The sequence below is a fragment of the Colletotrichum destructivum genome, chromosome 7 (assembly GCF_034447905.1).
Source record: "Colletotrichum destructivum chromosome 7, complete sequence".
Taxonomy (NCBI): domain Eukaryota; kingdom Fungi; phylum Ascomycota; class Sordariomycetes; order Glomerellales; family Glomerellaceae; genus Colletotrichum; species Colletotrichum destructivum.
The window spans coordinates 14,276-38,274 of record NC_085902.1 but is presented as its reverse complement, the minus strand read 5'-3'; the positions used below and the strand labels follow the sequence as shown (position 1 = coordinate 38,274).

Genomic DNA, 23,999 nt, shown 5'->3' with positions numbered 1-23,999 from the left:
TGGGGAATATAGCAGGTAGCTCCCCCCACGTGCTCCTGATTTACCCGTCGATTGATGATAATGCGCAACTTCTCAAGCGTATTAATGTCTATCCCAACGCTCCCGACTCTGGTACGATGATTTGGTTCAGACCAGACACAATTTTCCAATCAACACCTACTCTCAAGTTCACCAGGATGTCTCACGCCTACGAAACAAAGGAGATGGCGGCTATTGAGTCCCGTGCCGGTCCTGGCGATGATGCCCCTTCTCCGGATCCCAAACTTGACATGATGGCCAATGCTAAGGACATTGGTGCCGCGGCATATGCGGAAGCCCGAAACCTTGACTCCGATGATCTCGAAGGAGAAAGACGAAGGGTTAAGAGGAAAATGGACAGGATCCTGATGCCAATGGTGAGCCGCGTCCTTTCTAGACCGCCCCGGATAGTTACCGAGTGTTCAATCTGAGGCTGACTAGATCTACCTCAGCTTATGACTTCGTTCGTCTTTCAATTCTTGGACAAACTCTCCTTGAACTATGCTGCTGCATACACCCTGATTCCTGACCTTGGATTGGAAGGTCAGCAGTACTCGACTGTGGCATCGGCTTTCGCCTACGGCAACATCATCTGGTACATTCCAGCTAGTATGCTACTCCAGCGTCTACCAGTTGCAAAGTACACAGGTATCATGATTGGTGTCTGGGGAGGGCTTCTCATGTGCTGCGCGGCAGCAAAGAACTTTGGAGGCATTTTTGCGCTGAGGTTCATCCTGGGCATGGCTGAAAGCAACATGACGCCGGCTTACATGACCATCTGCTCCATGTTCTTCACCCGCCAAGAGCTTTCCCTGCGACTGATTCTGTTCATTGCTATGAACGGACTGGCGACTGCAGGAGGGTCCCTGATTGCTTTCGGTCTTGGACACGTGCACAGTACGAGCATCGCTTCTTCATGGCAGCTGATCTTCTTGTTGATTGGTGGTGCGAACCTCTTATGGTCGGTTCTATTCGTGAGTTTTCTTCCATGGCCGCGTGCTACCATTCGAAGGAAATATTCTTACTGGCTTTTGCCTTTTAGCTCTGCATTGTTCCCGATTCCCCGATGACCGCCCGCTGGCTCAACGAAAGAGAGAAGCTTGTGGCCGTCGATCGAGTGTCGCAAAACATGATCGGCATCAAAGATAAGGCCTTCAAGCGGAGGCAGATCCAAGAAGCCTTCTTGGACCCGAAAGTCTACATTTTCTGCATCTGCGGCTTTTGTAACGGCGTCGGCAGCGGCGGTCTTGGCTACTTCGGCTCGGCACTTCTCAAGGGGTACGGTTTCTCTGGCATCAACGCGACACTCCTACAGCTTCCCACCGGTATCATTGAGTTAGTCATCCTGCCTATCTCTGGATGGGTGGCCTCTCGTTACATCAATACTAGATGTTATGTTGCCGTCGTCACCCTCTCCATTCCATTCGCAGGATTCTTAGGCATCCGCCTGACGTCCTTGGAGCACCAGTGGAGGCTGGTTGGATCCACCTGGATCCTCTACGTCTTCGGCATCGGAGCAGCCTCGTGCTACAGTCTGCTCGCAGCCAATTTCGCCGGCCACACCAAGCGATCTTTTGTGAACGGTCTTTGGTTCGTCGTATGGGCGTGTGGCAACGTCGCAGGTACCAACTTCTTCAAGGCCGACGAGGCTCCGCGGTACTTTACTGGAATCACAGCCCTTCTTTCATTTACCTCCGGAACCATGGTTATGTTCATCATCTTTGCTTTCTACTGCAAGTGGGAGAACAAAAGACGCGACCGTGTTTACGGTGTCAGGGGTGTTGTTGATGGCGAAGCCGACGACGAGGGCATTCGAGCCGGATTCATGGAAAAGACCGACATTGAGAACAAGCATTTCCGTTATGCTTACTAGTTACGGTTTACTTTCCCACAATTACGGGATTGAGTCAAATCGATATGTTCTTTTACGTCGAAGAAGTCTAGAGTGGTGGTGGTTTTCCATAGCTAAGATTTGACAAGGTGCACTATCTCGGAGTCTCAACACTTGGACTAACCTCCATCACTGACGCAGATTGTCTCCTCAACTGAGTTCTCTATAGACTTGTGGCCTTTCAAACTCTAATCATGTATATGTTCTCCCTTTCTTCTATTTCTGAGGAACTAACCATCTAATTCAATTTGTTTTCAATGTGGAACTATTCTATTCATGTTCCCCTACACTTCAGAAGAAGTCTATACTATCTATAAGTATCCAGGTTATAAAGCTATGGTAGAGAATTCTAAATTATATTAGCTAATTACTCATTATGAATATTTTTAGATGTCTAATTTGGAATATAGCTGAAGTTAGACAATGCGCTTGCTTGTCTAGCTTGCTTACCTATTTTAGTTTTATTACATTTGTACACATAACACTCTCAGCATTGATGTCCGCTATTTATCTCTGCAGATATCTTTTCTGCGATACCATCTACAGATCAACAGTTAGTGAGGAGTCTCAAATATACAAAGAATTGAGCTCCATATCGATGAGTGCTTGGATAGGGGTTGACATACAAATGGTCGCCATTGGTTGGCCTGGAAACGCAATTGGGATGATACTAGCATCAATGATACGTAAGGACGAGACGCCACCCAATACACAGCCCTTGGCATCGACAACGGCCGAGGCATCATCCTTTCGGCCCATCTTACAGCTTCCAGTGGCGTGGTGGGCCGTCACAGTATTCGCCTTGATCCATTCCCAGATCTGCTCGTCGCTCTGTACATCGGGGCCAGGGGCTACTTCGGTTATAATCACCCCTGTGGAAGCCGCCAAAGCACGGGCGCGCTTCACGCCCTCAATAGCAAGCTCTCGGTCGGTGTCGTTTGAAAGCCATCTGACATCGACAACAGGCGGGTTGGCCGTGTCTGAAGAGTTGATAGTGACGGAACCGAGCGACGCATGGGTGAGAAGTACAGTGCCAAGCGCAAGGTAGTCACCAGGTGTGTTTGTTGCTTGCCCAGCCGCGTTCCAGATATACTCGACATGTGGCCAATCCTCGGGGTATTGCTCAAGGCTTTCGCGTAGGTCCGCACTAATGTTCGCGTCTTTGGGCAACCGATCAAACACTATAAGTCAAGCCACCAGTCGCCAGGCTCAGTTTTCCAACCTACGATTCTAGTTCTTAAGAGGTTGTTGGATGTTACTTACAGATATAGTTGACTGCAAAAGCCGTCAAAGGACCAGAGACAGATTGTCTGTATTCTTCCTCTGCCAAGGCCTTGTATTCTGCGTTGTTCCACAACCTGTGCTGTGAGACACCATTGACTGTGTAAACAGCAGCAAATCCCGGGTGATCCTAGGCAGATGATTTCTGTCAGCATAAAAACAAAAAAAGGGTTTCTCTGCTGACAAGAGCTGTAAAGACTAGCAGATCTTTTCCATATCAAATCACTTACGTGTATACCTTGTCCAACACCTGATAACGCATTAACTGTAGTTATATTGTTCTCCTCGAGAACGCCGGGTGGTCCTACGCCAGAAGCCATAAGCAGTTGCGGCGTGCGAAAGGCCCCGGCAGCCAACACAACCTCCCTTTTGACGTTGAGAACGTATTCAGGTCCACCAGAGCTGACGACGACACCAGACGCGGCCTTTTTAGCATTGAATACGATCCGTTTCGCCAGCGTATTAGGGTATATTCTCAATCTCTCCCCGGCGCAATTGGCCGCCGCCTTGAGAAAAGATGTCTGAGAGGAATCCCGCAGCTGTGTCTCGCTGTCGATGGCGGCCGGAAACTGCGCGTAGCCGAGGACTTCGCCGCTGTTCATTCCGGTCGGAGTTTCCTTCAGCCCCAAAGACTCCATGCCCTTCGCAAAGGCAGCGGACACGGGCACAAAATAATTCCAGTAACCCACATTCAGAGGCCCCGCCTCGGGATCGAAGGCAGTCATGTCCGAGGTGCCGGCCGGCCCGCCGCGGAGTTCTTCATCAGCTGGGGTGAAGGAAACGCTCTTTTTGAGGAAGGGAAGGATACTATCCCAACCGTAGCTCGTATCACCGACGGTCGTCGCCCAGAGGTCGTAGAAGCTTGCAGTGCCCCGCTGGTAGACCATGGCGTTCCGAGCCGTGCTGCCACCGAGTGTTTTTCCTTGGGCGTAAGGGACGGACCGACCCCCTAGTTGCTGCCGAATTGCATGAGACAGGAGGTTCGAGAGACCGTGTCTGTCTTTGAGTGGGTTTACTTACTGCTTGGGGCTTGGTCGTGAGCTTCCAGTCGATGGTGCCTGGCTCGTCCATGTATTGGGAGTTATAGGCTGGGAACTCCGTGGTGTTGCCTGCGTCGTCCTGGTAGAAGCCGCCAGCTTCCACGACAGCAACCGAGTAGTTGCCCTCGACGGACAGGCGCATGGCTGCCACAAGGCCGGAGTTGCCACCGCCGACGATCTAAGATGCGAATATTAGTCACCTCGCTAATCTCAATTGGGTAATGTGCTCTACTGGAAACACATGGAAAGGCTCTTTGGCAGCTAAGTATCTGCACCAAATCGAGATGCAGTAATTTTGCTCAAGACCAAATTCGAAACTCACCAAATAGTCAAATGTCTCTGACTGGTTTGGTGTGCCGAATAAGTGGCTGTACTCCTCCGCCACCTTCGCAGCGTGGCACAGCTGGCTTTGGAGAACCGACCCCAATAAGAGGATTGCAAATCGCATGGTAGAAAAGCTTACAATAACGCAAAAGGAGATGCAAGAATCACTGAGGAAGGGTTTTGTCAGATCCCAGAGCAAAGAGAAGATTTATAAACGAACAAATGACTCAAAACCAGAAAGAGCCCACCCCCACTTGAACACAAGACACTAAAAGTGATAATTTCTAAAATAATCATAGCCTGACTGTGATTAAAAAAAAACTTCTTTTAGGAATACAATTTGAAGTACTTTTTATTGCTAATTATACCCTAGGTGTAGGTAGAGAGTGGTAAAAAAAACAATGGGTTGACCCAGCTTGAGAACTCATTGATTCCGAACTACCCGTACTTTCGGGCAAATAAATAAGGTTGAGAGCGCCTGTATGAGCTACAATTTGTACACCGCACGATGTGTTCCCTGTCGATTTGATGTTTTTCCTAAGAAAACTTACATTTACACTAGTCAGAAGACGAGGCCGGGATGCAGCTCCAGGGTTTCGAGTCAGTTGAAAGCCAACAGCTGGTCGCTTTGCCATGCTCTTTGATGCAATTGCCTGGCATGGTTTTGCTGTCCTGGATGGTTTGGTCAAAGTGCAGTGCTGCCTATAAAGTCACCTGTCCCTGGCAGTGTTCATTCCTCATCCAGCCATTGCCACGTCTCCAACATACTTAACAGACCCCGTTCGCCATGGCCTTAGCAGAGAAAAAGATAATCCTCATCACAGGTTCGAGCCAATTATTTGCCCAACCTACGTAAAGAAGATTGAAACTTTGCTGATAGGAGAGAATATAGGAGCTAATCAGGGCATTGGTTACGAAGCGGCTAAAAATCTGATTCTGTCCTCTTCTGAATACCACGTGGTTCTCGGTAGCCGCAACTCCGCCAACGGAGAGACAGCCGCAAGGCAGCTAGGATCAACTCCAGGCGTCAAAGGCAGCGTCGCAACTACGCAGATAGACGTTACGGACGAGGCCTCTGTGAACGATGCAGTCAGCCGTCTAGTGTCTGAGTACGGAAGGCTTGACGTGCTGGTTAACAACGCGGGCATCATATCCATGGCTCACCCACCTACGACTGGGGCCCTCCGCCGCGTGCTAGATACGAATGTTATAGGCGCGCTAGGAGTTACGGAGGCATTTCTTCCCCTACTGAAAAACGCCGTCCACAAGCCGGCACGCATTGTCTTTGTGAGCTCCAGCATGGGCTCCATCACACATGCCAGCGACCCGACCTCACCGTACTACACGCCGTTTGGTACCGAGTATAAAGTGAGCAAAGCTGCGCTGAACATGCTGATGACAATGTACGTAGTGCGTCTCAAGCCGGAAGGGATTCTTGTATTTGGCGCGGACCCTGGTCTTTGCGCCACCAATTTCACAGGCGATCCCACTTCGCTCACAGCGAGGGGTGCGGCGTTGCCGGCCGATGGAGGGGACCGAGTAGCCGCAGTCATCAAGACAGACAAGCTGGAGGATGCTGGCAAGGTTATCGGGATATACGGTTTCAGTCCGTGGTAGATGAGACATATGAGAGTTTTCAAACTGAAAGGAAACAAGACTTGGGGAATTTCTGTTATCTGTGTTATTAGAGGGGGAACAGCTAGAGGGCGCCATTTGGGAAATGACAAAAAGTTAAGTGGGATGAATCTAAAGCCAATCAAGGTACATCATCCTGATGACAAGCGCAATACATCCTTGCTTCGGTAGAATCTGACAGTTGTAGGGATCTTCCTGTCGACTTGACCAGATGACTTATATCATTGCAGTACATCTTATGCTAAGGTAATTTGACCAAAAGATGAGCAGGCGGCCGGATGGACCTCAATCACAGGCCAAACCTGAGTTGGTAGGGGGGTGAAGCATTATTGCCAGGTTCAGTGATCCCGAGATAGGGGAACAGTTCACGTGTAGATCTCAGGGCCCAACACTCACTCATGCGCCCGTCAACTCGGGTGGTTTCGATTCCCTGGGCGCAAGCTGTGGCAGCTTTTGCGATAGCTGGCCTTTCTCAACAGAAGTACACTACTCTAAGAAGCTAAAATGTCTCGTAGCATAAACTTGCTACAAATCAGGACAAAGTAAGATTTGTCTTACAATGTGTGGAGTAGACATGGTGCAAACCAAGAGCGGCATTGAGAGTTTCGTGACTTGGCTGAGACTTGAAGGAGACGCCTCCCTGCAGCCAGCAGCAGGGAGTAATTGTTATAAAAGCTTCAATCAGTGCTTCTCAGCCAAAGAAATCATCACAAACACGATCCCTGAATATCCTGGTTGCATACAGTCATTGTAGACCCTAACAACAACCAAACATTCAATTGCTAGCTTTGCACTTTTTTCTTCTTCCTTCGTCCCTCTACAGACCATGTCTTCCCCTATCCCCTTCCCCAAGGGCTTGCCCATGATCGACCTCCCCCGTGTGTCCCTTGGCAACCTGCTTAGACAAGACGAGAAGGAGCTCGACAAGCTCTTCGATATATGTCTCTCGACCGGCTTCTTCTATCTCAACCTACAGGACTGCCCTGAAGGGGAACAACTCTGGAACCAGGCGGTTAAGGTCTGCGATTTGGGTAAAGCCACCTTGCCTGTGCTCGACATGGAGACAAAACTTTCATACAAATCTCGTGAGACGACGGGAGTCTTTGACCTTGGGTACGTTGTCAGACGGTAGGCAGAGTCCCATTTCCGAAGAAATGCTTACCTTGCCTTGTGTTGCAGATATAAGTGTCCCAGCATCAGCAAAACCGGCGAGCCCAAGTTCAGTGAAGCTTTCAACGTAAGTCAAGCTAGCTAGACCACACAGATGTGCGGGTGGGAGTGAGAGTGGACACACGACACATAAACCCAACGGCAGCCGGGCGCCCGTCGATGGAAATCAGAGACCGAATTCCCCGACCCCCCGAGACTATGTCTAGATCTGCCGACGGGATTTTTCTGGTCATGGCCTCTAGTCGGAAGTTTCTTAGTCTTCAAACTCGCAGACACTCTAAAAGCACAGGCTTGTTGAGTTATGGTTTCGGGGGAGAAGAAGCTGCCGATCACTGACCAAGAGGACTTTTTTTTCTAGGTTCCGTTTTACGAACTTGTCATGGATAAACAATCCACATTTCAGCTTCCTCCTTGGCTCAAGGATCACCGAGACCTGTTTTCCTCGCTCCTCACGCAGGGCAACGAGGTCTGTCATGTGATGCTGCGTGCTCTCGAGACCCGGCTGCAGCTTGAGCCCGGGGCCCTGATGTCGCTGCACCGACGCGAGGACCCGTCTTACGACTTCCTCCGGGTGCTGCGATATCCTGCCACGACACCAGGGGACGATCCGAACGCGGCCAAATTTCCTCCTCACCGTGACTCGGTCAGCGTCGCCATGCTTTTCACTTGGGTCGGCGGTCTGCAGATTCTGGAGCCAGACAGCAGCAGCGAGAACCCGAAACCGAACCCAGTTACGGGTAGTTACAACGAGGCCAACTGGCGCTGGGTCGAGCCCGTCGATGGCCACGTCATCGTCAATATCGGCGACGCTCTCGCCGTCTTGACTAACGAGGTGCTCCGTTCCGGCTTCCACCGCGTCATTGGCGCCCCTGCCGAACAGGCCAAGCTCGACAAGTACAGCGTCCTGCTCGGATACCGACCGGCACTCGACACGCCCATGAAGCCTTTCATCAGCCCGTTGATCCCACAGCTGTCCGAGGAGCAGTCCAGCAACCCGGTCCAGACCTGCCAAGAGTGGGGAATGGAGCGAGTCGCCAAAGTCTATCGCGTGCTGGAAACCCGAAAGACTTGACACAAACGCCTGTGTGTGGGGCACACGGACACTCTCTTGACATTTTGACAAGTTGAAGTTTTGGAAGAGAATGACCATCGACAAAATCACCCGCTGGATGCTCAACGGTTTCGGGAAACCCGAGCAAATGTGAAGCAGTTCGGCAGGTTGTGGCAAAGTATAAGCACCATCAATGTTGTTTGACCAAGAGACATGTCTACGTTAGTTATATAAACGAGTACAAGTACCTCTTCTGTCAAGATTTTGGATCATACTTTCAGCCAAAGTCAAGTCTGTAATTGAACTGTCAACTCTCATTAGAAACTTTCATTTATTATTCGCACCCCCACCATTACCACCACACATCGTACAGCGACTCTCAACCCTACCCCCCTCTGTCTAACCAGTACCCAGACTCTACTCCAAATTCCCCTCTTTCACATTTCAGACGATGACTAGGATTCGTAGACAGTCTCGGCACGCCCCAATGGTGGCCATTTGTGGCATTGGGCTGCGTCTGCCCCAAGGCGTTCGGGATACTGATGCGTTCTGGGACGTCCTTGTCAACGGAAAAGACCTCCGGAGCCACGTGCCCGAGTCCAGATACAATCCCCAGGGGTTTGCCAATACTCTGGGAAAGAAGGGTGCCATCGAGACGCAGTACGGCTACTTTGTCGATGAAGACCTGGGATCTCTCGACACGAGCCTGTTCTCGATGAGCCGGAAAGAACTCGAGAGGTGTGATCCACAACAACGCCAGTTCCTCGAGGTCGTTCGCGAAGCACTCGAGAATGCCGGCGAGGTCAACTACCGTGGCAAAGCGGTGGGATGTTATGTGGGCACCTTTAGCGAAGATTGGCTGCAGATGGTGGCACGAGAACAGCAGCACGCCGGAGGCTACCTGCTAACCGGCCATGGAGATCTCATGATTGCCAACCGCGCATCGTATGAGTATGACTTGAAAGGCCCAAGGTGAGTGACTCTGTGGGACACCCATATCATATGGGAGACCATTCTACACTCCCTCTTCTTTCTATCCACACGGCGCGAATTGGAGCAAACACTAACAGCGTGGCCTGTGTTCTTTGAAGCATGGTCATCAAGACAGGCTGCTCGGCATCGCTTGTGGGCCTTCACGAGGCCTGTCGCGCACTGCAGAATGGCGACTGTGTTGGCGCCATCGTCGGCGGTGTGAATCTGATCATGGGTCCAACCACGACGGCCGCCATGACGGAAGAAGGAATGCTCTCCCCGGAGGGATCATGCAAGACGTTTGACGCCGCGGCCAACGGTTACGGCCGCGGAGAAGCCATCAACGCCGTCTACATCAAGCTGCTGGACGATGCCATCCGGGACAACAACCCCATCCGAGCAATTATTCGCGCTTCGGGAACAAACAGCGACGGCAACAGTCCGACGCTGCTGACACCCAACAGCGCTATGCATGAGGCTTTGATGCGCAAGGTTTATTTAGACGCCGGGCTGGACCCCAGCAAGACTGCTTTTGTCGAAGTAAGTGAAGTGTGTGTCTATGGGCTTGGAAGCCGGGGGGCGACACAACTCGAGAGCCAATCTATTTGTGGAAGTAGGGAGAGAAAGAAAAGATTTGCTGACTTTGATGATCTACTGTAGTGCCACGGTACAGGAACCCCTACGGGTGACCCTTTGGAGACAAATGCAGTCGGTAATGTCTTTGGAGAACGCGGGGTGTACATTGGATCTGTAAGTGAGAGCCCGAACCCTCACAGGCCTGTGCCTATACACGACATGACAAACAGATGTTGTCGCCGTGAATAAGTCAAGCTTTCCCTTGCGGCTCTTACGCGCCACTCATGCGACTTTAATTTTAACCAAATGACTGATTCTTTCTCCGATATATAGGTCAAGCCGAATGTCGGCCATTCCGAGGGAGCCTCTGGCTTGACGAGCTTGATCAAAGCCGTGTTGGCTTTAGAAAACAATACGATTCCTCCCAACATTAAATTTTCTACGCCCAACCCCAAAAGTAAGTCTGTTTGTGGGATTGCGCCACTCTAGTGTGGCTTCAGGAGACAGAGAGAGAGAAAGAGTTATTTCGCTACACGCGAGAGACGCATACATAACATATACCCGTCACAAGAAACGCTGCTCTTTAATAGCTCTCTAACAAATCGCGGCAGTACCATTTGAAGACAAGAAGCTCGTAGTACCCACGAAACCAGTGGCCTGGCCGGCTGATCGTGATCGTCGTATCAGTGTCAACTCGTTTGGCATCGGCGGTTCCAATGCTCATGTAAGTACTACAGTTATATACACCATCGCCTCGAGTCGATTACGAGGAAACGAAACGAAGACAAGAGATGGGGGCTGCGGGCTATGATATGATATGGATGCTTACTAGTTTATCTTCTTTTTCCACACACAGGTCATCCTAGAAGCTCCCCCGGCTATCGAGCTTCAGACTACAACCGTTCCTTGCGTTCGTCCCAATGGACCGCGACTCCTGCTCGCCTCTGCCAACACGGCTAAGTCGGCCAAGAAGGCGGTGGAGAACATTCAACAGTACCTGAGCCAACACCCCGCGGTGGTCGATGACGCTGCGTACACCCTCGCATTGCACCGCGATCACCTGCCGCAACGAGCGTTCATGGTGGCCTCTGCCGACGGCAGCATCTTGGAGACGTCGTCCATCGCCAAGGCTCCTAACGCGAAGCCCAAGCTCCTCATGATCTTCACAGGCCAGGGGGCCCAGTGGCCTAAAATGGGCAAGGAGCTGGTACAAACAGACGAAGGCTTCAAGAGGGACTTGTCAGCCATGGACAAAATTTTGAAGGGTCTGCCGCACCCCCCGACCTGGAACATTGAAGGTAAGCTGCATCCTGTTTGTTGTGCGTGTCGCTTCGCGGCGTATGTGTTTTGAAGGAGAGAGAAGCGAGCCATAAAGCGATGTTTCCCTCCTCTCCCAGAGAGAGAGAGAGCGCGAGAAAGAGAGACAGGAGGTTGAACTTTTCTTGGGCTTTGTGACTGACGTACCCAACTCGGCCTTCTTCTCACAGATGAACTCATGGCCCCTGAAGAATCGAGCAAGCTTCACACGGCTGCCCTCTCGCAGCCCATCTGCACTGCCCTCCAGATAGCCATGGTCAACTACCTGCGGCGCGCCGGCATAAGCCCGGATGCCGTTGTTGGTCACTCGAGCGGCGAGATCGCAGCAGCATATGCCGCCAACCTGATGTCGCTGGACGACGCCATCATCTCGGCCTACTACAGAGGCTACGTGTCGTCGTGCACGTCAATGGGGGGAGGCATGGGCGCCGTCGGCCTCGGCGTGGACCAGGTTGCCCCATACATCAACGGGCTGGAAAAGGTCGTCATCGCCTGCGACAACAGCCCGCAAAGTGTCACGCTGTCAGGAGACGTCGACGTCCTCGACAAGGTTCTCGAACGGATCCAACGCGACAGGCCGGACACGTTGGCCAGGCGGCTCAAGGTCGACATGGCCTACCATTCGCAGCACATGGAACATGTTGCCGACTTGTACGAGCAACTTCTTTTGCAGAGCTTGCCAGCAGTAGTCGCACGAGGCGGCGAGGGCGAGAAGAAGCCATCCGGCGTCGCGCTTCTTCCCATGTTCTCCTCCGTCACCAACTCGGTCATCACCTCCCCCAGCGAACTCGGGCCGTCCTATTGGGTTTCTAACCTGGTTTCGCGGGTTCGCTTCAGCGGAGCCGTGCAGACGTTCCTAGCAGAGCAGCAGCCCGGCAGCGCCGTCTTCCTCGAGGTCGGCCCGCACTCGGCGCTCGCCGGCCCCCTGCGCCAGATCGCCGCCGCCACCGGGACGGGCCGCGATGAAGGTTGCTGCTACGTCTCGGCTCTGATCCGCGGCCGAGACGCCCAACACACCATGCTCGCCGCGCTCGGCCAGCTCTACCAGAACAACGTCAGCGCCGACTGGTCCGCGGCCGTCGTGGCCCCGGGACCGCGGTCGGTGCTAACGAACCTGCCTCGCTATCCCTGGGACCACAGCGGCGGCTCGTTCTGGTACGAGTCCCGCTTGTCCAAGGAGTTCCGCATGCGGCAGGTCGGCCACCACCCGCTGCTGGGCTTGCGCATCCACGAAAGCTCGCCGCTCGAGCCTCTCTGGCGCAACAAACTGACCCTGGTCAGTGAGCCGTGGCTTGCGCATCACAAGATTCGCACCGACGCCGTATTCCCCTTTGCTGGCTATCTCGCAATGGCCGGCGAGGCCGTCCGGCAGCATACCGGGATCGAGTCCGGGTACCAGGTGCGGGACGCCTCGGTGCACTCGGCTATGATGCTGTCGGACGATGAGGTCGAGATCGTGACGTCGCTGAGGCCCCGGAGGCTGACCAAGACGACTGACTCCAGCTGGTTCGAGTTCTGTATCGTGTCCTACAACGGTGTCGGCTGGACCAAGCACTGCGATGGCCAGGTCAGGGCATGCACTGAGCAGCCTCCGGTCGCTTCCTCGAGGCCGGACCCTGAGACCATGGTCCGCCGTGTTGGCAAGAGTCAGTGGTATGAGAACATGGACAACATTGGCATCGTCTACGGCCCCGATTTCCAGTCGCTGACCGACATCGCCTCGTCCGTGACGGACAACGTGGCCACCGCCGTCGTCCAAGCAGGCGAAGCCCGGGCAGCCGACCCGGCTTTCCCTATGCACCCCGCTATCATCGACGTCGCCTTGCAGTTGATCCTTGTCGCCATGGTACAGGGCGTCGGCCGGCGCTTCGGCCCTCTGAAGATGCCCACTACGATCAAGGAACTGACCGTGTTCCGTGGCTCTCCAGTTATGGAGGCATTTTCCTGGGCACCCCCTCGGGGCGGCGAGCATGAAGTCGGCGTGGAGATAACAACGGGTGGCAATGTTGTCCTCCGTCTCCGCGGTCTCGAGCTGAAGCAGGTCGACAACGATGGTGGCGGCAGCAACAACACCACGTCTTTGTTGTTACAAGAGTCCCACGCGGCAGCTCGCCTTGAATGGGTTCCCCTGTTCGACATGGTCGATCACGCCACGCTCTTCACCCCGCCCTTGTCCATCCAAGAGGACACAATCCTCCAGGAGAAGATGACCCTGCTCTGCATTCTCGAGAGCGGTCCTGCGGTCCACGGGCTCGAGGCCTGCAATTGGCACTTTGACAAGTTCCGCGACTGGCTTGTCGTGGAGATCGACCGGGCCATGAACGGCACGTATCCGGTTCTCGGAGCAGAAGACGTAAAGACGCTGGTCGCGCTTCCTTCAGCCGACAGACGTGTCATGATTGACCACCTCTGCCGGGTCCTGGCCAAGGATTCGCCCAAGGGCGCCCTGGCACTCTGCACAAAGCGCGTGTTCGACAACGTCCGAGATGTATTTGTCGGCCGAACAGATCCCCTCGACCTTCTCATGCAGGGAAACCTGCTGACACGGGTATACGACTGCATCAGCTATGGCAAGGGCGACTTCTTCAAGCTCTTTGCCAACGCGCGACCCAACTGCCGAATCCTTGAGATCGGCGGCGGCACCGGCGGCACAACGGAGATGATCCTCCGCCACATCATCCGGCCAGGCGGGCTTCCGGCATACGACACGTATACCTTCACCGATATCTCGGCAGGCTTTTTCCCGCAGGCCCGCGAGCGCTTCGCCTACGCCCCGAACATGGAGTACAAGGCCCTGGACATCAGCCGATCCCCGTTCGAGCAGGGCGGATTCGAGCCCGACTCGTACGATATCATTCTCGCGCCCAACGTCATCCACGCCACCAAGAGCATCCGGGACACGCTCGGGAACCTCTACCCCCTTCTGCGGCCCGGCGGTATGCTCGTCATGACGGAGCTCTGTGCGCTGGTCCGCACGCCCAACTACAGCTTTGGCACCTTTGCCGGCTGGTGGCTCGGCCAGGACGACGGGCGGCCCCTGGAGCCGTACATCAGCCTTGAGAGGTGGGACGACGAGCTCAAGGCATGCGGCTTCTCGGGAGTTGAAACAGCCGTCCTCGACGATGAGGAGCCGTACCAGTACTGCGCCGCCATCGTCAGCACCAAGCCGGTGGATGTGGGGGGCAACGGCGGAAATGACCTTGCCTTGTCCACCTCTGCATCTCGATTTTCGGCCAGAACCATTGATACGGGGACCAAGAGCGCGGAGAGCAGTAACTGCCAACCCGAAGTAACCGTTTTGGTAGATGACCGAACCAGCTCCCTTGCCAAGGGCGTGGTGGCTCAGCTCGAACGGGACGGTTTCCGGGCGTCCGTTTTCACGCTGAGCGAAGATGCCGCCATCCCTCACGACCGTGAAGTCGTCTCGCTGCTCGACGTGGAATCCTTCTTCTTCCAAGACATCACGGCGGAACGATGGGCCGCCTTCCAGAAGATACTGCAGAACCACGAGGCTGGGAACATTCTCTGGGTCACCAAACCTGCTCAGGTAAACTGCAAGGATCCAAGGTCGGCGCAAGCCCTCGGCGTGGCGCGCTCCGTCCGCGCAGAGTCCAAGGTGCCTTTTTACACCCTGGAAGTTGCTGAAGCGGCCGAGGCCAAGTCGACAGAACTGCTGAGTAAGGTTCTACGCAAGATACGAAGTGGTGCTGATGCTACCAATAACGGCCTGCTCGCGTCCGACATGGAATATGTTATTGACGACGGCGTCATCAAGGTTGGCCGCTACCAGCCTTTTTCCCTCAAGGAGGAGCTCCGCCAGATTTCTACCCAGCACCCAGCCGAAGCCGGGTCTCGAGTGGTTTCGATGACGACGAGCCTGCAAACCAAGCACGCCGGCTCACTCGAGAACCTTGTCTGGGTCAGCAAGGAGGTGGCCCAGCCCGAGGCGTCCGGCCTTGGAGATGATGAGGTTGCTATTGATATCCGTGCGGTTGGCCTGAACTTCAAAGATGTTCTATTCGCCATGGGTGTTTTGAGGCCTGCCGGCGGGGAGACGACGGTCCCCTTGGGCCTCGAGGTCGCAGGCGTGGTGACCAGCATTGGACGTAACGTAACTGGGCTGGCTGTTGGGGACAGGGTCATGGCCATGCCGCCGACGTCCTGCTTCCAAACAGCTATCACCACGCCGGCCGACCTAGTCGAGAGGATCAGTGACGATATGACTTTTGCCGAAGCTGCCACGATTCCCGTTGTCTTCAGCACGGTTATCGAGAGTCTTATTAATCTCGGCCAACTGGAAAGGGGACAGGTAAGCAAGCAAAAGCCGTGGCATGTGTCTGTGTCTGTGTTTGAGCAACAAGACACGCAACGGGAGAGTTTGTAAACGTCGTCGATATGCTGACAAAGGTTCTGCCAAATCCATATAGTCCGTTCTCATCCACGCAGCAACCGGTGGAGTTGGTCACGCTGCCATTCAATTGTGCCAGTTTATGGGCGCAGAGGTAAGGAAAAGGAGTTGGTTGTTGTTGCTGAGATGTGAATCCCATAAAGCCTCTTTCCCTTTCTGTATCTCTCAGTCTCTCGCTTTCACCCGCTTTCTTACCCACTCTCTCTCAGTCTCTCAGTCAAATGGCATATGCGGCAACTGACGCTCGACCAATACAGATCTACGCCACCGTCGGCAGCGAAGCCAAGGCCCAGTATCTTGTCGAGACTTTCGGTATTGCACGAGACCACATCTTCAACTCTCGTGACGCTTCCTTTGCCGTGGGACTGAAGAAAGCGACGAGCGGACGCGGCGTTGACATTGTCCTGAACTCGGTCTCGGGAGAACTCCTCCACGCGTCGTGGGAATGCGTGGCTGCCTTTGGAAAGATGATTGAGCTCGGCAAGCGAGACATCATTGAGGAGGGAAGCCTCAACATGCGCCATTTCTTAGCCAACAGATCGTATTGCTGCGTTGACCTGACCCTGATGTGCCAGGAGCGTCCGCATAGAGCTAGAGGGTAGGTGTCATAGCCCTGTGACACGTCTACACCCTATATACGTATACCGTGGCAAGGGGCCTATGCTAACATTCTCTTCTTTCTGCAGGCTGCTGAAAAGGTGTGCCGAGCTGCTCAAGGCTGGCGCCATCAAGCCGCTGAAACCCATGTCGACTTTTGAGGCCAGCAACGTCCAGGACGCTTTCCGGTGGGTTCAGGAAAGCAGCCACATTGGAAAGGCCGTCGTCATGATGCCGGAACACATCGGCTCGCAACTCGAGAGTACGCCAGAATCACAACCGCTTCGTATGGACGGCAAGGCTTCGTACCTCATCACCGGCGGTCTAGGGGGTCTCGGTATCCCCATTGCGACCTGGCTCGTCGAGCGTGGCGCAAAGTCGCTCGTTTTCCTCTCTCGGACCGCTGGTCAAAAGCCCAAAGACCGGGCGCTCATAGCCGAACTCGAAGCGGCGGGCTGCTTAGTCGCCTGTGTCGCAGGCCGCGCCGAGTCGCCCGCCGACGTGGAAAAGGCCATTTCCTTGTCGCCCTACCCCATTAGGGGCGTACTTCACCTTGCGATGGTGCTGCGCGACGCGCCCATTGCCAGCATGGCCTACGACGACTGGCTTGCCGCCAACAACCCCAAGGTCGGGGGAGCATGGGCCCTGCATGAAGCCTTCAAGCAGATGCCGCTCGACTTCTTCGTCATGGCCAGCTCTTTAGTCACCGTGGTGGAGCAGCCGGGCCAGGGCAACTACAGCGCCGCCAACACGTTCCTCGAGGCCTTTACGCAGTACCGCCGCAGCCTCGGCCTTCCGGCGTCTATACTCAACATCTGCCCGATTGACGGCGTCGGCTTTGTGGCTGAAAACCAGTTCGCGCGGAAGAACATGAAGGCCCAGGGGTTGTACTTCCTCCGCGAACCGGAGCTGCTCGACTTCTTGGAACTCGCAATCAAGCTGTCGCCGGCGTCGGTCAGAACGAGCCCACATCGCCCGAAAACCGCTCCCGCCGCCCATGAGAGTCGCGAGGAGAAGGACGAGTCAGGGTGGCAGAAGCCTTGGGTCAGCGCTGGCCAGGTCATCGTGGGCCTTCGATCCGAGGAAGACTTGAACGACCCCAACACGCGCACAAACTGGCGCCGAGACCGCCGAATGGGATTCTACCACAACATCAGGGACGGCGCCGAGTCAGGCCACGACTCCGGACAGAAAAAGTCCTCGGGCGAGCTAACGAAATTCCTAGCGGCCGCGGCAGACAGCCCGGCTTTGCTCGCCAAGGCCGAGAGCGCCGAGTTTCTAGCCAAGGAGATCGGTTCCAAGGTGTACGATTTGATGCTTAAAGACGATGCCGAGGTAGACACGTCCTTGACGCTACAGCAGCTCGGACTGGATTCGCTCATGGCCATTGAGTTGCGACGCTGGTGGAAGGTTGCCTTTGGGCTAGAGATTAGCGTCCTGGAAATTCTTGCTGCTAGCAGCCTTAAGCGTCTTGGCAAGGTGGCAAGCTTAGGGTTAACAGCTAAGTTTAAGTAGGGCTATCAATATTAAGTTTTAAAAGGGGTTGGAGACGAGATTACTGTTTCTGTTACTAATCGTCTGTCTACTATTCAGCATACTGATGTAATATACGTCTTCTATAATGGCAGAATTGTAAAGCAAGGAACTTAACTTATAAGGAGCTTTTGACGAGCGGCCCTATAATTAAGGAGATGTGTGTGACTAAGAGTCTCGGCTATTGATACAGCAACTATGTAGCTGGTTTGCGCGGTACTCCTGAATAGAAGTTTTAATGTCTGCGAAGCTTGCATGTTACATGCCTGGTTCTTTTGTCAATAGTAGAAATGTCAATAGTAAGTGCTTCAGCATAAACCTTTTCTTATTATTATTCTGTTTCTGTTTCAGTGGTCCGGATTCAAAATTAGGAAGGAAAAGCTTCATGTGTTCCGTCAATGATCGCTGCGTAGAGCGTGATGATGAACATCACCACCCGTCCGATGACTTACCCGCGTACAATGCTATTTTCCCTACGTATTGTTGCTTAAAGTGAAACAAGAGCTTCAGCCCGCCTGTCGGATCATAGAGACCGGTCATAATACGCATTTAGGCAGATAACCCTAAGCTTTGTCAAGCGTAGTCCTCCGTCGACATAGGAAGTCCAGTGACCCCCCTAGCTAATGAACCCTAAGATTATGTTTAACTTAAAATAATGTCGAAGAGGTAAACGAGTTGCATTACAACAAAGGGGAACTAAGACAAGGACGGTCAACCGACCGAAGAAACACGTTGGGGGCAGACAAAAGCTCGACAAGGCTGAAGCAGCGGCTGGCAGTAACGTCAGTCACCTACTTCTCAGTTGCCTTTTCATCCATGCTTTGGCCACCCTACAACCGGTTTCCAATTAGAGAAGTAGTAGAGGGTTTTGGTTTTTTTTCCTGATGAGCTACGTACAACATATCCAAGACGTATTCATGATGACGCTTGGCAAGCAAATTAAATACATGTGGCAAAAGCTAGAGTCGGCTTTTTAGGGAAGTGTTCATTTCAGATTAAAGCTCGTACGATTTGAAGAAAATCCTGGTCCCCTTATTGCACGTGGCACAGGCAGCTACAAGGATGGCTGCCTGCGTGCTAAGCCCCTTCTCAGGGCTTGCAGTAGCACTGGCGCAGTTTGCGCAGGTTAAAGATACAAAAGACTAATTTGTCGTAAGCGAAAGCGCACAGAGAGGCTAGAATCACAAAGCATCTAAGTGCTTGGACTAAGAAAGGATAGATAGGAGGCTGCGCTTACAGGAATAGCTTCCTAGGAAAGAATTACATAACCTGCCACCTGATGGGGCTGAGCCCATCAGCCACGATATCATAAACTTCTTGTAACACAACTTAAGTGTTATTTTCTCTTGCTTTGACAGCTTCCGCTTGTTCTCAATTACATGCAGGCAAGGGGGTCACACAGGCCCATTCAGCTAAGTCGGTGAATTATATACCCTTGTCCCCGCCTGTCACACATTACTTTGTAATGTAAACGTCTGCTTGTAAGGCATTTTATTGTGAGAGCTGCGTTGTTGAGGAACTAGATGAGCGCTTAGGGAAGAAGCATGACTTATGTGTTCCTCTTGACCACATCGTTGGTTGTAGTAATCTCGGACAGTAGAGCTTCCCGGATAACCCCATTAAGAACCTTTGACAATTTGTCGATCAAATAGACGCGCTTGGCTCACTTCAGGAGTTGATTTCTAGCCAAGCGTTCGCCTGGATCTCGTTGCGCCAGCATACCATGCTTCTGCTCGATATATCCAGAGTAGTAGAAGGCATTTCTTTACAGGTGTCTGCAGCACAACGTCTTTTCCCATGGGAAGTGGGAACGTGGACATACGTGGACAGAGAACTTTACCAGCGCCGGTGCCCTCGGTCGCCGTCCCGGCCTCCCGCACTAGATGCCCCACTATGTAGTCCGCAGCATGTAACTAAAACGGTATCAGTCTGCCATATTCCCCCTGGACGCGGTTCCTTGGCAGCTAATGAGACCCATCGTTATTAGTGCGGTGCCCTAAGCTGTTGTCTCGGCCTCCCACACTAGATGCCCCACTATGTAGTCTGCAGCATGTAACTAAAACGGTATCAGTCTGCCATATTCCCCCTGGACGCGGTTCCTTGGCAGCCAATAAGACCCATCATCATCGGTAAAGTACCCTCAGCCGCCGTGCCGTCCCGGCCTCCCACACTAGACGCCCCATAATAAGGATCCACATGCATTGCCTAGACCTCTAAATACTGAACTAACGGAGAGATAATTAATAATGCTGACCGTTAATTGCGTTTATACTTATGATGTGTAAATACAGTGACAAGAAGGATGATACGGAGGGAAATCTTACTAAAAGGGTTGTATAAAGGATGTCCTAGGCTAAGAGCTGTGTACAATGCACAGCTGGCTTAGTACAAACAGAAAATACCTAGGAAGCTAATCAGAGGTATAGTTAAATTCATTGCCGCTCTGACATATAAGAGCAAGTTCCATAATTAAAGTCATTGACGAGGACTGCAACAGCAAAGCTGTCTGTATTATATCTGGAGCGAACAACAGATGGCAAAAGATTACATCACCAATGCCACTAGTGTACGTTATCATCCCAGGACATGCAGATTATACAAGGGGTAAACGCAGGGCTGATTCTTTTCTTGTTGGGCGCCTACTGGCTTCTGCGCGGTACGTACTGCAGCGTGTTACTTGTCAGTCGTGTGTTTGCACCCTGAAAACTTCCTGCCGCCCTTGTCAAGTACATTCCCGCCCCCATTCGTGTGCACCGTCTATCGGCGTCTCTTGTTGATCCCTCTTTTAGCCCCTGGAGATACAGGAGTTTTTGTTGTTGCACCGCCACCATTGACGCACCCCCTTTCAATCATCCAGTCTAAATTTTCCAAACAGCCCTAATTTATCTTCCTTATTATCCTTTGCTTTCCTCTAGCCCACCTGTGTTCGCTGCTCTTCATTCCATTTGTTTTTCACTTTGATAACATTTTGTCAACTCCTCTCGCTTTAGTTGACGTTTGCTCAACCTTCCTTTCGCTAGCCAGGCAATTCTTTCAAAATCAGCAACTCTATCTCAGTGCGCTCTGTGCTGTCCCTCAATCCTTCGGGGCAGTTCGTAAATCAAACTTCTCGACACACACCAATCAGCTTTGGAAGAACACTTGGACCTATACTTTAAAATGAAGTTTGTCCCTGCCGTGTTGGGCTTCGCAGCTTTTACTATCGTGGCAGCGAAGCCTACTGTTACACTGCGCGAGGCCCCCATCAAGGCCCGCTCACTCCCACAGGTTTCCGCCTCTGGTAATGGTACGATCACCAACTTATTTCACACGAACAATTGATTCAGTGACTGATGCCATAGATTACAGCTTTTTGGGCGGACGGCAAGCGCTTCTACATCCGCGGTATCGATTACCAGCCTGGTGGCTCGTCTGCGAATATCGATCCTCTTGCCGACCCCACCATCTGCGGTCGTGATATTCCTAGGTTCAAAGACCTTGGTGTGAATACCGTCCGAGTGTATAGCGTCGACAACTCGAAGGACCACAAGGAGTGCATGCAGCAGCTTGCTGATGCTGGTATCTATCTTGTAGCCGACATCAACAGCCCCTTGTACTCCATCAACCGTGCGGATCCTCATCCATCATACAATGCCGTCTACCTCCAGAGCGTCTTTGCTACCGTTGAGGAGCTTGCTCAGTACGACAATACTCTGGCATTCTTCTCTGGAAATGAGGTTATGCACGATGATCCTGAAATGACCTTGGCGGCTCCCTACGTCAAAGCTGTCACCCGTGACGTCAAAAACTACATGGCGTCCCGCGGCCTTCGTCACGTGCCAATTGGTTACTCTGCTGCTGACGTTGCTGCCAACCGTATGGAGACTGCTGCCTACTTCAACTGTGGTAGCGATGATGCCCGCAGCGACTTCTTTGCCTTCAACGACTACTCCTGGTGTAACACCGATTTCGAGGTGGCTGGCTGGGATGTCAAGGTCAAAAATTTCACTGATTACGGTCTTCCTATCTTGTAAGTGTTTCTACTGAATCAAACTGCATAGTGTTGACTGTTTCAAAGCATCTCTGAGTATGGCTGCACAACTAACGGTCGCGACTTCAATGAGCTCAAGGCTCTGATGAGCGACCAGATGACCGGTGTTTATTCTGGTGGTCTTATGTATGAGTATTCTCTAGAGGAGAGCGATTGGGGTATTGTTAAGCTCGACGGTAACAACGTCCAAGAGCTTGATGAGTATGCTAAGTTCAAGGCCGCTCTATCTAAGTATCCCAGTCCAGTGGGTGATGGCGGTGCTGCCATGACTACCCATGCGGTTGACTGCCCTACTTCCGGCGCTGCATGGTTGATCAATTCCGACGCCATCCCCACTATGCCAAAGAAGGCTGAGGATGTAAGTCCAACTTAGAAACAAATGCTGTATGTTTGCTAACACCGAATTCTAGTACATGAAGAATGGTGCTGGTGACGGCCCTGGCCTTAAGGGTTCTGGTTCTCAATGGGCTGCTGACAGCGCGTCGGACGGCGAGACCACTATAGGCACTGCTTCCCCAACTGCCTCTAGCAGCGCTATTGCTGCTTCTAGTTCCTCTAATTCAGCAGCTGCTATAACTTTTGGCGGCTCTGTAGAGAGCGCCCCTTTAGTTATTAGCAGTTTAACTGTTGTGCTCAGCCTGCTTGGTGCAGTTATGCTATAGAAATCTTACAAATATTAGTAGCCTAGCTGTTGTGTAGATTGCTAACATATTGTACTTACCTTAAGTTATTAGACTATTAAATAGACTTTATATATGCATGCAGTGTTACAACCTAACAAGCTATAGGTGACGCGGCCCTACTAGGCTAGGTAGGTATTATAGTCAGCTTTCTGTAGTAGTGTCTATTAGCAGAAGCTAAGGCAACAGTGCTATTAAACAGTGCTGTAAGTTGTACTAAAAGGATTAGGTCTTTAGAGGATACAGTAATTAGTTGTATACTTAACAAGAGGCTTATAACGTTAGTTACTAGTAAAGGTGCTAAGAGTAACGTAGTTAATAAGCAAGCTGCCTACACAAGCAAGCTGCCTACCTTAACAGAATCTAACTAAGCTGCACGCAAAGATCCGTTACAAATTTATTAAGAACTCTTAACAATTTTATAACAGAATATTGCGTGCATCTTATATAGATTCTATTAAGGTACGCAGCTCGCTTGTGTAGGCAGCTCGCTTATTAACCACGTTATATAAAATATAATTGCAAAGTATAAAATAGATAATACTAATATCTATAACTTTAATAAGATTAGGTTTATAATAAGTAAGATATCCTTTAAAATAGTTATTGTAGCCTCTACATAATGTAGTAAGCTAAAAGAAGCATAATAAGGGAATTAGGAATAGGTTATAGTAATTTAAGACATTAGATTGTATAGATATTCTATCCTATTATATATTATCTTTATAGGTAAGGTCTATTCTAACTTTAAGATATATAATAGCCCCCTTCTACCTAACTAAATAATTACACTTATAGAAAATAGTTAGATAATAAATAAGAAAGGCCTAAAATAAGTAACGTGTTTAATAAGCAAGTAGGCTAGATAAGCAAGTAGGCTACTAAACTACTACTACATTGCAAATGCAACTACAATGCAACAACAAAAATATTAAATTAACTAATCTACTTAGAATCCTCTTCTCTAGACATTTCTTTATTAAACTAATACGTTTGCGCATTGTGTCTAGTGTTTCTGCAGATGCTATACTGCTATTAACCTGTTTCTATCTTTAGTCTGCAACTACTACTTTAATGCGTTTCCTCTTATACTTAGGCTGTTGCCTCTCTCTAGGACTAGATATCCTATGCCTTAGATATAGTAAGACTTTCTCTTTATCTAAGACGTGTTTTTTTAGTTCTTTTATTAAGAATAGGGTAGGTAGATAAGATAGGATATCTTAGATAAGGATAAGATAAGGCAGATAAGGGTAAGTTAAAGGTGTAGGCAGAAAGTCTGTATATTGCTTATATGCATAGTGTTAAAGTTCTAAAGTAAAATAGAAGAGGGAAAACCCTTTATTTATACTCTTGCCTAAGGGATAAAATTCTAGATTATTAATACATATTATTATATGTAAAAATACGCTTATAGTATAGTGTATTTATCTAGTATGTAGGGTTAAAGTCCTTAGTATGTAGGGCTTGCCTAGAATG

General features: G+C 51.4%; 7 protein-coding genes across 7 annotated transcripts; 6 read left to right on the top strand and 1 right to left on the bottom strand.

Moving 5' to 3' along the window:
- Positions 1–176: 176 nt before the first annotated feature.
- CDEST_10536 (Putative major facilitator superfamily, MFS transporter superfamily) lies at positions 177–1,891 on the top strand (the record flags this gene model as incomplete). Its single annotated transcript, XM_062926692.1, has 3 exons — positions 177–395; positions 471–992; positions 1,061–1,891. The coding sequence occupies 3 exons, from the start codon at positions 177–179 to the stop codon at positions 1,889–1,891; spliced, it is 1,572 nt and encodes a 523-aa protein (XP_062782743.1).
- A 585-nt stretch (positions 1,892–2,476) lies between these two features.
- Positions 2,477–4,678, bottom strand: CDEST_10535 (Putative glucose-methanol-choline oxidoreductase, FAD/NAD(P)-binding domain superfamily; the record flags this gene model as incomplete). Its single annotated transcript, XM_062926691.1, has 5 exons — positions 2,477–3,090; positions 3,173–3,320; positions 3,421–4,146; positions 4,211–4,408; positions 4,553–4,678. 5 exons carry the CDS (start codon positions 4,676–4,678, stop codon positions 2,477–2,479), a joined length of 1,812 nt encoding a protein of 603 aa, XP_062782742.1.
- A 627-nt stretch (positions 4,679–5,305) lies between these two features.
- CDEST_10534 (Putative short-chain dehydrogenase/reductase SDR, NAD(P)-binding domain superfamily) lies at positions 5,306–6,284 on the top strand. The gene is made up of 2 exons (XM_062926690.1): positions 5,306–5,378; positions 5,447–6,284. The coding sequence occupies exons 1-2, from the start codon at positions 5,342–5,344 to the stop codon at positions 6,169–6,171; spliced, it is 762 nt and encodes a 253-aa protein (XP_062782741.1). The 5' UTR covers positions 5,306–5,341; the 3' UTR covers positions 6,172–6,284.
- Positions 6,285–7,015: 731 nt separating this feature from the next.
- CDEST_10533 (uncharacterized protein) lies at positions 7,016–7,321 on the top strand (the record flags this gene model as incomplete). The annotated part of the gene is made up of 1 exon (XM_062926689.1): positions 7,016–7,321. The coding sequence occupies one exon, from the start codon at positions 7,016–7,018 to the stop codon at positions 7,319–7,321; it is 306 nt and encodes a 101-aa protein (XP_062782740.1).
- A 417-nt stretch (positions 7,322–7,738) lies between these two features.
- CDEST_10532 (Putative oxoglutarate/iron-dependent dioxygenase, isopenicillin N synthase-like superfamily) lies at positions 7,739–8,625 on the top strand (the record flags this gene model as incomplete). Its single annotated transcript, XM_062926688.1, has 1 exon — positions 7,739–8,625. The coding sequence occupies one exon, from the start codon at positions 7,739–7,741 to the stop codon at positions 8,429–8,431; it is 693 nt and encodes a 230-aa protein (XP_062782739.1). The 3' UTR covers positions 8,432–8,625.
- Positions 8,626–8,861: 236 nt separating this feature from the next.
- Positions 8,862–18,080, top strand: CDEST_10531 (Putative Acyl transferase domain superfamily, phosphopantetheine binding ACP domain, thiolase; the record flags this gene model as incomplete). The annotated part of the gene is made up of 10 exons (XM_062926687.1): positions 8,862–9,382; positions 9,502–9,922; positions 10,043–10,132; positions 10,292–10,415; positions 10,570–10,682; positions 10,815–11,256; positions 11,446–15,584; positions 15,703–15,777; positions 15,941–16,281; positions 16,370–18,080. The coding sequence occupies 10 exons, from the start codon at positions 8,862–8,864 to the stop codon at positions 17,793–17,795; spliced, it is 7,692 nt and encodes a 2,563-aa protein (XP_062782738.1). The 3' UTR covers positions 17,796–18,080.
- Positions 18,081–20,668: 2,588 nt separating this feature from the next.
- CDEST_10530 (Putative glucanosyltransferase, glycoside hydrolase superfamily) lies at positions 20,669–22,603 on the top strand. The gene is made up of 4 exons (XM_062926686.1): positions 20,669–21,099; positions 21,162–21,822; positions 21,871–22,201; positions 22,254–22,603. The coding sequence occupies exons 1-4, from the start codon at positions 20,973–20,975 to the stop codon at positions 22,503–22,505; spliced, it is 1,371 nt and encodes a 456-aa protein (XP_062782737.1). The 5' UTR covers positions 20,669–20,972; the 3' UTR covers positions 22,506–22,603.
- Positions 22,604–23,999: the final 1,396 nt, after the last annotated feature.